Below are 14,471 nucleotides of genomic sequence, written 5' to 3'. Positions count from 1 at the left end.
GCGTCTATGAAGCTCAACACCTTGTGACCTGCCGTGGCGTCGGCTATCAGATCTATCCTAGGGAGAGGGAAGCTATCTTTTAGGTAGGCTTTGTTGAGGTCTGTGAAGTCCACTCACATTCGCCACTTGCCGTTGGACTTCTTTACTTAAAACCACGTTTGACAACCATTCTGGGTACTGAGTCTCCCTAATAAACCCTACTACCAACAATCTATCAACTTCCTCTGCCATCACTTTGTACTTCTCGATGCTAAAATTCTCTTCTTCTATTTAACAGGCCTTGTGTCCGAGTTAACATTCAGCCAGTGCTCTATTAGCTCATTGTTGATTCCCGGCATATCTTGATGATTCCATGCAAAGATGTCTTTGTGCCCCAAAAGGAGCTGTATTAGGCGGGTCTTTTCCTCCTTTGCCATCGTAGTCCTGATCCTTACATGGTTACTTGGTTGGGCTGGATCGAAAGACGAGAGTTCCAACGGTTCATCGACTTCTCCTTGCCTCAGAGTTTCCTCATCCCTCGTATCTGTCATTTTTACATCCCTCTCTCCTCTTTTTAGTTCTTGCACATAGCACTCTCGGGCAAGCACCTGTTCACCACATACCTCTCCAACTCCTGCTTTCGTTAGAAATTTCATTTTTAGATGGTAAGTGGACGTGACCGCTTTCAAGGTGTTCAAAGTCGGCCGGCCTATAATGGCATTATATGATGATTGCATTCTAACCACCAAGAATTTAGTCATAGTGGTGGCGAGGTGAGGATCAGTTCCCACTGACACAAGCAATGTGATGGACCCCATGGGTTGGACTGCGTCTCCCGTAAGTCTCTTCAACGTGGTTGGCGCTGGACAAAGTTGACTCGTATTTAACCCCTCATCTTCATAAAAGCATCCCATAATAGGATGTCCGTCGAGCTCCCGTTATCTATCAATATCCTCTTTGTCATGTAATTTGCTACCAGCATTATCACCACTAATGCGTCATCGTGGGGGTATACCACCCCTCGGGAATCTTCTTCACCAAAGGAAATTGGGGGCAAGGCCTACACCCGAGCCTGTTTTACTAGCCTCTTCACACTGTAAACTTCTTCATACATTGCCCATCTTGCATATGTTGTTCTTCCAGCCGAAGTTGGGTCACCTCCTGCATACCCTCCGGCTATGGTACGGATCTCTCCCAAAGGCGGGTTCCGCCAATTTGTATCTGGCCTAGGTTGGTGGTTTCTTGGCTCCTGTGAGCACCTCACCCTCTTGGGTGATTCTTTCCTCATCGGGCTCTCACTTCATTTGAGCTTATGCTCCTGTCTCTTGTCATTTGAATGCCACCGCGGAAAGGTGTTTTCGACGACAATGCGTTCTAGCTCACTGCTGCCCTTCATTTCTTCAATTTTTTGTTTTAGCATATGACAGTCTTCTGTTCGGTGGCCATTCATTATATGGTACGTACAGTACCTTTGCGTTTGCCGCCAGCAGTCTCATCGCGCCTAGTTTCCTTCTTACTGGCCTGATCTTGCATACTGGAATAATGTACATGGTTGTTGCTATAACATCCCATGAGTGTTTCCCGCTTTTTCTCATACTGATTCTTTCTTGGTCTCCTAGGGCCTTTCTTTGACGCACTCTCCCCCTTTTGCCCCGGCCCAGTGGTGAGGGTGATCAATGTATCTTCGGCATTCATGAAATTGTCCATCTGATCCATAAATTCTCGCAAAGTGGACGGTGTTTTCCTTGCTAACTCAATCATGAAAGGACTCCTTGGCCAGATTCCCTTGAGTAGTGTTGTCAACATGATCTTTTCATCCTAATCGTCAGTGATCATTCTTTCTTTATTGAACCACGCTAAATACACCTTCAAACTCTCGTCTTCCCTCTACTTTACCGTCAATAGGTATGCTGACGGCATCTCCTTCGTCGACTGGCCATGAATTGAGTGATGAACTACCTGCCTAGTTCATCAAAATTCTCAATAGAGCCAGTTGCAGTGCTCTGAACCATCCCCAGGCAGCTCCTTTTAACGTTAAAGTAAACGCTCTACATGCAATCTCCCTTGGGAATCCATGGAGAGTCATGTTGGCCTTAAAAGTCTTCAAATGTTCCATCGAATCCTTGATCCCGTTGTACATGTCTATTGATAGGACCTTAAATTTTGGCAAAAGTGGCACCGCCATAATCTCCGAAGTGTATGGTAAGTTGGTGCTAGTTAGCAACTGATCGACGGAAGACGAGGTCCCTATCTTCTTGGTCATTTCCTCATATTTATCCATCAAGTTGCGCAGGTCATGGTGCATCTTCTTTGTTTCCTCGTTCACTTGGGGGGCTTTACCTGCTCCCGCACTGTGAGCCTCCATCTCTACCCTGTCAGCTGACTGGGTGTCGTGTCTTCTCCTGACAGGCCTTTCTTTGCCTTGAGAACCTCATTCTCCTTTCGCAACGATTCGACCTTGGTGGTGAGCCTCCTAACTATTTCTTTCATTTCTACAAGTCTCCCCTCCATGTTTCACAATGTCTCCTCCTGATCTCAAGTTACCTGAGATCGAGTGGTGGTGGGCATGTGAAAAGCATGCTAATTGTAAGATAACTGAATATCCTACAGACGGCGCCAACTGCTAAGGACATGTTTCACCGCTGAACACTCTCAACCTCCTGCAACCAAAGAGTAAGAGGACTTGGGGGGTAAAAGGGGACCCTTTGATGCCTAAGTCAGTAATGATATGTGTAATCTCAAAGCCAAAAATATTCCAGCCCTCATTAATGTACTTGCCCCCTTTAAATAGAGGATTTGCCTTCCTGGGATCATCTAGATTAACGACCTCACCCACTATTCAAAATTTTAATCCTGATTCCTTTGAGTTATCCATCTGTTTTGAATGAATATCTTAATAATCACAGGATAAGCGGGCAGGCATTCCCTTTAATGATTCAACCTGAACCCTGTTGGGTCAGGGGGTGTTTAGGCCTTAACTGTTTTGTTGGGCCGTAAGTGTTTTCACTACAGGCCCTTACGGTGGTATTAAAGCCCTTCCACATCTCGTGTACTTCGTAATTTTCATTCAATGAAACTATAGTTATTTCTCTTCATTACTCTCTACGATTTACAAGTATTTATAGAGAGCGTCACCCTACTATTTTTTCTCTGCTATTTTCTTTTTTAAAATGTTTGAATTTTGTGATTGGTTTTTCGGTTGGGCATCATTCTACAAAGAACATTGACTTTTCATGTTCCTATCACGAATGTGCAACAAATTGGAGATAATTGTTGCAAAAGAGTGAACACTGAGCATTAAATTTTGGATAGTGAAATAGTTTGTAAATAACAGTAAAATTGTTTGAGTTAAGATATTTTATTGAGTTTTGAAAAAAAAAAAACTAGAATAAAGAATATTATAAAATTAAAATATTATTAGAATATAATTTTTTAATATTCCTTTTATTTTAAAATTTGAAAAAGTAGTATTATTTTTTGTATTTTATTTGCAAGTTTGAAAATTTTGTAAGGGGAGTGCTACTCACACCGGTACTGACTATTTTTTGTTTTTTTTTTTTTTAAATACAAAAAAATAAACAAACACAACACTAAAAAATAAATAAACACAAATGCTTGAAAAAAACACAATTCGGTACAAAATTTAGGTACACTTTGTCGGTGTACCTATTATTTTTCAAGTTGTAATGATTAGGTAATAATTAAAGTAAAAAGTTAAAAATTTGAAATTAAAAAGTATTTGTATTTAAGTGATATTTGGGAAGAAAATTATAAAAAATTTAGAGATGATATGTGTTTCATCATGGTTTCCACACTCCTTGAGTTTCCAATAATGTGTTTTTCACATTAAAGGAGGGGAAGTTTGGAAAGATTTTTCATCTCATCCCATCACATCTCATTACCATCACAAACATCATTCAAACACAAACACTTTCAAAATAATCCTTTCAATTTTTTCAAACTTTTAAACAAAATACAAAAAATAATTCAATTTTTTTTAATCCCAAAATAAATATAATATTAAAAAATTATATTCTAACAATATTTTAACTTTATAATATTTTTATTCAATTTTTTCTCTCTCATTTGTTAAAATCCCATAACACATCATAACTCAAATCATTTTACTACTATTCACAAATCATTTCACTACTATTTACGGATTTCTCATCTCATCTCACTTTCCAAGCATCACAGTCTCACTTATCTTATGCTTATTTTTTATAATAATATATCATGATAGAATATCTTTTTCAATTTATCTTATTTTCAGTTTTCTTGAATGTTTACTAATATACTTTCATACTTTTAACTTAGATGGATACTTCAAATTAAACTCTTCCCAAATCCATGTATAACAATTCCAAGGAGACAGGACAATGAGTTCCTCCACTCTCACCCAACATAAGTATCAAGTCTAGCAAGGAGTAAGGATGCTACCCACACCATTCGGTGCGGGGTAGCCCCCTCCCTGCCCCGCATGGATCGGGGGTGGGGTTTTCACCCCTGCCCCCGCATCCCAGGGAGGGGTACCTCACCCCCCTGCCCTCCGCCCACTTCAATAATGGATTATAGTCCACTAGGTTTAAAAATTATTTTTATGTCCAAAAGTGATCAAAAACATATTTTTAGACCCAAATTGTAATTTTAAATTTACAAATATAATTATAATTTAAAAATTATGTGGTTTTTAAATTTGTTAGTGCATATTTTGTAGAAATTGTAGTGTAGTATGGTGGTCCTTTTAAATTACCTTCACAATACAAGTCTCACACTTAAGCAATGTAGGACTCTTGTATTGTCTTGGTAATCTATAAAAAGATCACTCTACTACACCACAACTTACACAAAATATTAATTAAAAGTTCTACTTAATACATATTACTATATTTATATATAGTACAGATAATAAATATTTATAAATATGTATAGTATAATTATATATTTATATAATAAAATATATAAGTGCGGGGCGGGGTTGGGCCCTCCCCGCCCAACCCCGCCCCACTAGGGGGGCCAAATTTTGGGCAAAGGCGAGGTTAACAGGGGTGGGGATGCAGGGTGCAGGGGCCCGCTACCCACCCCTAGCAAAGAGCGTTGAATAAGATTTATGATTTTGGATCATTTCACAAGAATAACAAATGGTGATCCACATAAACCCATCACCAAGGGTTGCATGGTGCAAATTATGTATATGATATGAAAAAGAATAGGAAAAAACCAATAAAGTATCATATTGAACATCAATGTAAAAAAAAAAACTTGTTTAAGAATATGGATAAGAACCAAACTATCTTAGATTTCAAGCTCAAGGAAGGAGATACTAGTAAGTATGAGACTTGTTATGATAATATATAGTGTTTAGACAGGTAGACATATCGATGCAGAAAAGATAATGCTTGATAAGTTGCCATTTAGATTTGTTGAATGAGAGGGATTAAGAAGACCATGCTCGTCAATCAACCTAAGTAGGTAGAAATATCATCTCGTGTAACAGTAATGAATATTGCCTTACAATGAATACATGGACATCTATGCAAAATGTAACCTACATTTGTCTCTTTGCACATTTAATTGACAATAACTTGAAACTATACAAAAGTATGCTAAACTTTTATTTAGTTGAGAATCATAAGGGCTAGACATTAGTAGTTGAGATAGACTTGATTGATTGAAGGCGGCCAAAATTACTTTCAATTACTTTTGATAATATATGTTTAAACACGGGAGCACTCACCATTTTTTTTAAAGAGAACTGCTATATATATAAAAATATTATATAAAATAAATCTATAAATTGATATGGTTTAATGAGATCCGTTATATTTACTTTACAATAACAGTAACTTTAGAATCTAATGTACAACATCAAGCCATATCAGTTTGTGAGTTTATTTTTATGTAATATTTTTATATCTACAGTATTTCCATTTTTCAGAAAAGAAAAAACTGAAAAAAAAAAAAAAAGTAAGCTGTCACTCAATACGTATAGTATTGTACATAAAGTTGTGCATACATGTTGTTAGGCGTGTTCATGAAAGGGCTTGGCCCAATCAAATCGAAAGGCACGACGTGGGTTCAACGGGTCAAACCCAATACCGGGTTCATTTCATCTAATATCGGTCGAAACCGATCACCATTCACCCCCAAGCAAATGGAAAAGAACCAGCTTCTGCTCAGATTCTTAATCGTTTTATATCCATGATTACCTTTCTATTCGATCCCTTCTCTCATTCCGTCACGTTCATGTAATTCTCACAAGCTTTACTCCTACACGAGCTGAGTTCTCCTAAACGAGCCAGTTTGTTGTATTATAGATGTTATTTATTTTTTTGTTTAAACTATTTTAGGGCTTCGATCAAGCCTCGCTCTTTCTTTCAATCATGGATTGCTCATGAGTCATTATTTAATTTTCTATTGTGCAGTTTCAGATTATCAAAGTAAAACCTAGCTCCTGGGTTTTCTGCTTTTTGGGTCTAGCATGTCCTCCAGATTTTTTTTTTTTTTTAGTTTTTGTTCTTCGTTTTATTTGGGTCCATTTCTTCTTCCACATAAGAAGTGTTGTTACGCTTTAGAAAAGTGGGTTTCGTCCTTACTCTGGAATGCTTTAGATTTTTTCTTCAGTATTTTTTTTTGTTAGAAACCTTCCCTTTTAAAGTACTACAACAGTCTGTTCGTAATGTAAATGGTGGAGAAGAAAGTACACAAAATGCTGGAAGCCACAAGAAAATGAATGCACATCCGGTGTTTGATAAAAGTCAGCAAATGGAATTGGATGCTGGCAACCTTTTTTTTTTTTTTTTTTTTACCCGTCCGATTGGTCGGGTCGGGTTATTTTCAATGTCCGTAATTGGGGCCAATTCGGGTCGGGCAAAAAATCTCGGGCGGGTCAATGTGCAGGCCTGCATGTTGTACTATTCCTACGTAAATAAAGGCCAATTCGTTTGATAAGTAAACTCCTCAAAATTTATGATTATAATTTTTTTCAATTCTATTATACAATATAATAAATAATTTTATTTTTTTTAATTTTAAAATAATAATAATATTAAAAAATAATATTTTATTATTTTAACTTAATTCAATTCAACATTCAAATGTGAACTTATCGCATAAGCCTAATTTGATTATGCGTGTAAAATTATAAATAGATATAGATAGCATTTTCCATTTCCATTTAAGTAGATTGGTATGCAAAGATAAACATTACAAAGAAAATTCCAAGCATTGCGGAAGATAAAACGCTAACAATCAACAACGATAGATATAGCTAAGATAATTGGCTAGGCTTGGTTTGAATACAAATGTCCTTTTAATTTATCTCATTTAATTGTTATAATTTTTTAAAATTTAAAAATAAAAATAATATTTTAATTATATTTTATTTAAATTTTAACTTTTATCTTATCTCAAGTGACTATTCAAACCTCTCCTAATATTTTTCATTATTCCATAAATTTTCAAACTCCTCTGCCTTAAAAACGTAGACTTATCGATAAAACTATGCGGGGATCATAACTCGTGTTACTCTGTTATTTGTAACTGTAGATGCAATTAAATTAAACTCAAAATTTCAAATAAAAATTTAATTAAAATTAACTCTGAAATGAAAATTTAAAAAACAAAAAAAAGAAGAAATAGATCAAATGACTCGTAAACTTTATCCTGGCTTTTGATGAAATTTTGATAAAATGAGTTGAGATAAAAATTAAAAATTGAATAAAATATTATTATTATTTAAAAATTTTGAATTATTTATTATATTTAGTATAAAAATTTATAAAAATTATAATAATAAAATAAAATGGGTTAAGATTAACTCTCAATTCATCCAAGATTAGAGGTTTGCTACTTTCAAATTCACATTCAAGATAAAAGGAACAACGTAGAATGAAAGATTAGATTTGAATTAACTAAATCTGTCACAATGATTCGCTCGTGAGACTCACGTGTTGGTATTAATGAGGCTCGGTGGGACATTCATGAGGTCTATATCTGAGTGCTGCGTGAATATAATGGCGCGGCGTGTTGGTGTAAGATGAAGGTAACCAAAAAGTAGTAGATAAGAGTCATAAGACTAGTTCAATCTGTTAATGAATAAATCCACATAATAAGCCGGATTGGAAGATAGAATACAGTAAATAATAAATAAGCTAATCAGAATTAATAAAGAGTGACGGAGATTTATATAGTTCAGCGTAATACTTACGTTTACAAATTGTTTGAGAATGAATTCAATTATGACAACTGATTGTACATATATCTCGTAATCTCACATATCTTTCAATATAATAAAAAAATTTAAGATTCAATGAGGTTGAAAATTATGCCTTCTTTGAGAGAATATCATTTAAGTTTGGTTTGGTTATATAAAATCATTTCATCTCATATAATTATTATAATTTTTTTAAATTTCATGTCAAATATAATAAATAATTTAATTTATTCAAATCTTAAAATAAAAATTATATTAAAAAATTATATTATAATAATATTTTATTCAACTTTTAATAAAAACATCTTATCTCATCTGAGCTACATAACCAAACGAGGCCTAAGGTAAGTGGACTTTGTGCCTAGAAAATCTTGAATTTGTAGAAATATCCTCATTTTATAGAGGTATTTTTCCTTCCTTCTAAGGCTTCGTTTGATTACTAAACTTCTCTCAACTCACTTCAACTCATCATTACAATTTTTTTAAATCTTAATATAAAATATAATAAATAATTCAACTTTTTTAAATTTTAAAATAATAATAATATTAAAAAATAATATTCTAATAATATTTTATCATCTTAACTCACTTCAATATCTAAACACAACCTAAGTCTCACTTGTGTTATAAACCTCTTTTCTTATACGCATTTTACTTATTTTATCTCTTCTTAATTTTATCTTTTGATTTTATCTTTTTTCTTATTATTAATGATAGATTTTCTGAATCCAATGAAGTTTATGCCTATCACGATCTAAACTCTAATGAAAAATTCTTACATTTTATAATAATTACGGAAAATCCAAATGTGGACTAACTTTATAGTAATTAAGGCCTTAAATTTATAACCTTTAATTAAGCACAAGGCAATTGCCATTTTCCACAACAGAAAAAGCACAGATTTCAACAAAGAAAAAGTTAAGAGAAAATATGGCATTGACAACTGTGTTTGCTTCTGGAAAAGAACAAAGATATCCAGCCAATAGAGGAAAAAAAGTCAGATCAAATGAAGTAAGGTAAGGATAACCCCCAATTAAATAAGTCTTCCAATCACAAAGAAATACATAAAAGCAAAAGCTCAATGACTCATACCGCATTAAGCACGTGTCCTATCAAGACCAACTGCGCTCTAATTTTGTCTTTTTATTTACTGATTTGATTGAATCTATCACCTTTTTATTCTTTTATCAACTCATTTTAATTTATTTCTTATATTTAAATACATTTTAATTTATTTATATTTAAAAATATCTCAATAAAAATTATAAAATATTATTATTTATAATCAATCTAAATAAATTACATCAACGTCAAAATGCAACTTTAATCTCTTGGCATATCTATCTCTATTAAAAGACCATTAGATTCTCACTCTAGATTGACTGTATGATTCTTTTGTCTTTTTGTTATTCAGAATCCATCTTCAAAAATTCCATCTTTCTTCTTGTTTTTGTTTACTCCCTGTCTCGTTATTCCTTAATTGTCCATTTTTTCTTAAAAAAAAATACTGAATATTTTAGATTTTTAGACATTTCTTCCAAATTAGTTCATGCCATATTGAAGTGTAGTAGATCATCAACCTTTTGACAGGAGATCTCGTTTTGATAAACATATCACTTTTTATAATATATTACACAACAATATTTTAAAATAAAAAATTATTTTATAAAATATTTTATAAAAATATCCTCATTTTAAAATATGTATTATGAAATGTGTTGTGAAATGTATTTGTATGGGAATCATTGCTCTTAAGCACTTTAAACAGATTTAAGGCTTCGTTTGGTTACTAAACATCTCTCAACTCATCTCAACTCATCATTACAACTTTTTCAAATTCCAATATAAAATATAATAAACAATTCAATTTTTTCAAATTTCAAAATAATAATAATATTAAAAAATAATATTCTAATAATATTTTATCATCTCAACTCAACTCACTTCAACATCTAAACGCAATCTTAGAATCTGTTTGGATACTAAGAGTATCTCAGATCATTTATAAATAATAATAAAATAATTATTAAAATTGTTTGTAAATAATAATAAAGTAATCTGATAACAATTATTTCACAAACATATCTTAAAGTCAACTTTTTTAAAACCATCAAAATTGAAACTTTTATTGAAAAGCTCGGACTTCAAACTTTAAAAACATTTAAGACGCATGCTTACCAAAAAATAAATAACTAGAACTTTTATAATAAGCTCTATAATTAAAAGCAATGCTGCAGTCCCAGTTGTTTTTTTGCATCCTACTTTTGCTTTACGACAATTCATTCTAGATCATGGCTCATGCTACGAAGAGGCAAGCAGTAGATCATGTTCATATTATACAAAAAACCAAAAAAATACAAAAGCTGCGCTCTGAAGGACCCCCGAAAAGAACAAAAAAACAGAAAAATGAATGTAAGAAAGCCACATGCATGCAGTAAGGCTGTGTCAACAAACGCCCTCCACCCTTGTCAGTAACAAGCTCGATTTAAATGGGGTCAGTGGCAGGAAGGGCACTGGGGGAGTGTGGATAGATATGGGGGAATACAGATGCTGCTGCTGCTGATGAGCTTCAGCAGCACTCAAAAATGATAAAAAAAGAAAAGAACAGAAAAGAAAAATACTGTTGCCCTTGCAGCCACTAGTTGCAGATAATGCTGGCTTTGGTTGCCAAAAGAACTCCAACTTTGGCCCCCACTCTCTCTCGTACAACCTCGTGTAAGTTTTCGGAAGAATGAACGCTCGGCCATACAACAACTTTACAGCTCTTAAATCAATGCCAAAATGTCCCAACTTTACTATTTTTTTCACCCCAACATAAAGAGAATAAGCAGAGCTAAAGAACAGAACAAGGATTTACACCGGCAATCAAGAACAAGTAGGCATATTCTTTCATCCCAACAGGAAGAAGATCCAATTGAAAAGACCTGAGAATATGGCACGAGGTTTGTGCTTTCTTTTCAGTCTCCATGAATGGATTAAGAAGAAACCATTGAATAACAAAAAGATAATCACATTCTCCAATCTGTCTGCACAGAGATTAGGTTTCAAGACACAGCACAAAGAAAAGCACAAAGGAAGGCCATTAAACATATATTTCAAGATGCAAATCACTTTAAACTTCGTTTCATATTTATAATTCATACTCTCATCACATCAAAATGAGCCAAAATTTTCGGACTCAATCAACAGGAAAAACTCTCTCGAGGACAGTTTTGAGAACCCTCTGGACTGCTCTTAAGGCACAGGAAAACCCAAAGGACTCTTCTCAGCACAATGTTGGCTCATCTCTTTCCCATCTCACTCTCAGCAACAAAATTAAAATATGGTATAATGCAGTAAGAAAAGCACTCTCTCAAGGAACAGATCTATCTGTGTTCCATACAACTTCAACCTTTTTCAAACTAAAACAAAACCGCTAATAGAAATAATACTCTGCTATAGATAAATTCTAGGCTGCAAAACTTATTGGCAGGGTATTTTATTGAGGGGTTCATTCATCCAGCCCATGTCATCGCCAATATCAGCAAAATCCCAGTTAGGAAGCTCACTGCCTCCATTTTTCTCAATCCCACAAACTTCAAAGTCATCAAAAAACTGCCCAATATTATCAAAACAGAGAGAATCAAACTCTGTTTGGCCGAATGGAATATCACCAAATAGATCTCCGATGAGACCCAGATCGTCAGGCAAGTCGAGCGCAGCCAAATCAATCTCAGAATTAGTTTCAACACCTTCTTTGACAGAAGAACTGACATTTTTCACATTGGTATTGGACGCCGAGGTCTCCGACTCTGGAACGGAAGATGGAGAAGTTTGAGACAGCACACTCTCAGAGTCCCCGGAAGATCCCAGGTTATGATTGTTCTGTGACTGAGACACTGCTGCTGAAGACACTGCCGCTTTGTTCTTGCTCTTCTCAGAGTTGGCATTGGCAGCCATGGCGGATTCAAACTCGAGCCTTTTTTTTTCGTAAGCCTCGGAAGCCTCCTCAGGGGTATTGAAAGTACCCAACCAAATCCGGGCTCCTTTAAACGGATCTCGAATCTCAGCGGCCCATTTTCCCCACTTCCTTTGCCTAACGCCTCTGTACTTGGAAGAAGAGGGTCTTCTACTGCTCGATGGGGTTTTAGCCAAAACCCTTTTCGTCCCGGCTTTAATGGTATTGGTGGTTCTGCCGCCATTGTTACTGTCCTGACAAGAACTCTCAGTCTGAAGAGACTTCAGTGACGGTTGTAAAACCATGGGAATATGAATTTCACGGACGAGTTGTTTAGCCTTCTTTGCACGCTTATTACATTTGACGGACTCATCTTCGCTCGAAGATGAATCTGTGGCATAAGGATCTGAACAGATTATACGGACTTTCCTCATCATCATGCCGGACTCCATTACAGGGGCTATGGCTTTATTAGACTTCTTGCAGATCTTTTGATTCGGAACTCGTCTGCGGGACTGGGTCATTTTTTACAAGGGAAAAACCACTCGCAAACCCCTCTAAATACCCCAAAAATTTCTCAAGAAAACGCAAACAAAATCGAAGAAAAAAAAACTGGCGCAAAATCTCTCTCAAAATCACAAGGGTATCAAGTTAGACCCCCTCTCAGGAACAAAAAGAGGGAAAAAAATCGTTTTATGTGAAAAGCTCCAAAACACTTCACTCCAGAACAAGTCCTGCAAAAAGAAAAACCCACAAACGAATCTGAGATCCCAAAGAGAAACGAACCATAAACCCCAAAATTAAGAGGAGGGTTTTGCACATACTTAACAAAAGAACAAAAAAATTTATACCTTTTTGGCCTCAAACGCATCGAAACGGAACAGCGCACCGGATTCAACCTCTGCCGGAAAAAGCAGAGAAGCATGCAGCAGCAGAAGAGAGCAAACAACGCAGAAAAAGTAGCAACAGAGAAAAGACAGAGCTTCAACAGAGCCCCGATCAGAACCAAATCAAACCCAGCCGACATAAATCCGCTAACACAACCTCGCTTGTTCTCTCCCGCGATACCCCAAAAGACCTCTCTCTCTCTCTCTCTCTCTCTCTCTGTTTTCGTTGTCGTAACAGAGAGATTGAAAACCAAGAGAGAAAAATCGCAGAACGAGTTGCAGATAAAAATAGCACCAACAAACACCAATAAAGATTCAGAGGATTAGAAATCTAGGGCCGACGTTTTCTTTGCAGATACAAAGCGACAAGGTCGGTTATAAAAGTTCTTTCCAGGGAAAATTGCAGAAACAGTGACACTGACCGACTCCAAGACCAAACAAGAGACGAGTGGAGTGAATGACCCACACTATTATACCCCCAGCTATTTGAACGAAGGCGCAAATCTCTATAAAACCCTACTCTTGAAATAAAATAATCTAAAACAATAGCGAGAAACATGCACTACTTTATCAAAAAACCCTATTTTATTTCTAAACTAATATACGACTCTTACCTAAATTCAAAAGCAACTCAATATTTTTTTTCTTTTTTTTTTTTTGGAAACTCAATATTTCCTTCTTAATTTCTTAAAAAATATATATATATATTTCCTTGTTAATTCCCATCACTAACGCTAAGTAGAATACTTATAATTTTATATATAATATTATATGTATTAAATAGTAGTCTTATTTTATCAATATTTTATTTTTGAATTTAAATTTTAAAATTCAAATTTTAAGATTTTTATAATTTTTAACGACTAACACTACATTAAATATCAGTCTTATTTTATCAATATCTTATTTTTGAATTTAAATTTTAAAATTCAAATTTTAAGATTTTTATTATTTTTAATAATTGACGCATCAATGTATATAATTATATAAATAAATATATGATATTTTATTTTTTATAAATTAAAGTTATTTATAAAAGAGTAATGCTACATACAGTCGTGGAATGCGCAAATGCCGTGCAGTCGCTTTGAAAAAGAGTGGGGTCTACTATTAAAAAATTAATTTCTTTTCAGGTGGGTCCCTTATTTATTCACTTTTTTCAAAGCGACTGCACGACGACTGCACGCTCACGACTGCAAGTATCATTTCTCTTTATAAAAATATGTTATTTAAAACAAGCGTATCAATAATATAAATATAAATAATATTACTTATCATCTTAATTTTTATTATCATATGATATGTTATTAGATAATTAAAAATTATTTATTATATTTTATTTATGAATATATTATTTAATATCACATTATTATAAAATGATAAAGAAATGAAAAAATAAATGATGATTAAATTTTTTATGTAAATATAAAAACAAATCGAAAAAAAAAAACTT

At 34.3% G+C, this 14,471-nt stretch overlaps 1 protein-coding gene across 1 annotated transcript; it reads right to left on the bottom strand.

Annotated features, from left to right (window-relative positions):
- Positions 1 to 11,287: 11,287 nt before the first annotated feature.
- On the bottom strand, positions 11,288 to 13,480 carry LOC109021567 (ethylene-responsive transcription factor ERF118-like). Its single transcript, XM_019004229.2, has 2 exons — positions 12,983 to 13,480; positions 11,288 to 12,865 (listed from the first exon to the last, which is right to left on the bottom strand). Exon 2 carries the CDS (start codon positions 12,653 to 12,655, stop codon positions 11,657 to 11,659), a length of 999 nt encoding a protein of 332 aa, XP_018859774.1. The 5' UTR covers positions 12,656 to 12,865; positions 12,983 to 13,480; the 3' UTR covers positions 11,288 to 11,656.
- Between the last annotated feature and the right edge of the window lie 991 nt (positions 13,481 to 14,471).

This window comes from Juglans regia, chromosome 15 (assembly GCF_001411555.2).
Source record: "Juglans regia cultivar Chandler chromosome 15, Walnut 2.0, whole genome shotgun sequence".
In the NCBI taxonomy this organism is placed as follows: Eukaryota; Viridiplantae; Streptophyta; class Magnoliopsida; order Fagales; family Juglandaceae; genus Juglans; species Juglans regia.
Note: the sequence above shows the minus strand (reverse complement) of the source record. Positions and strands in the feature narration are given on the sequence as shown.

What these genes read in the sequence shown, in the direction of transcription:
- LOC109021567 (XM_019004229.2), bottom strand. Translation starts at nt 12,655, where the DNA reads ATGACCCAGTCCCGCAGACGAGTTCCGAATCAAAAGATCTGCAAGAAG.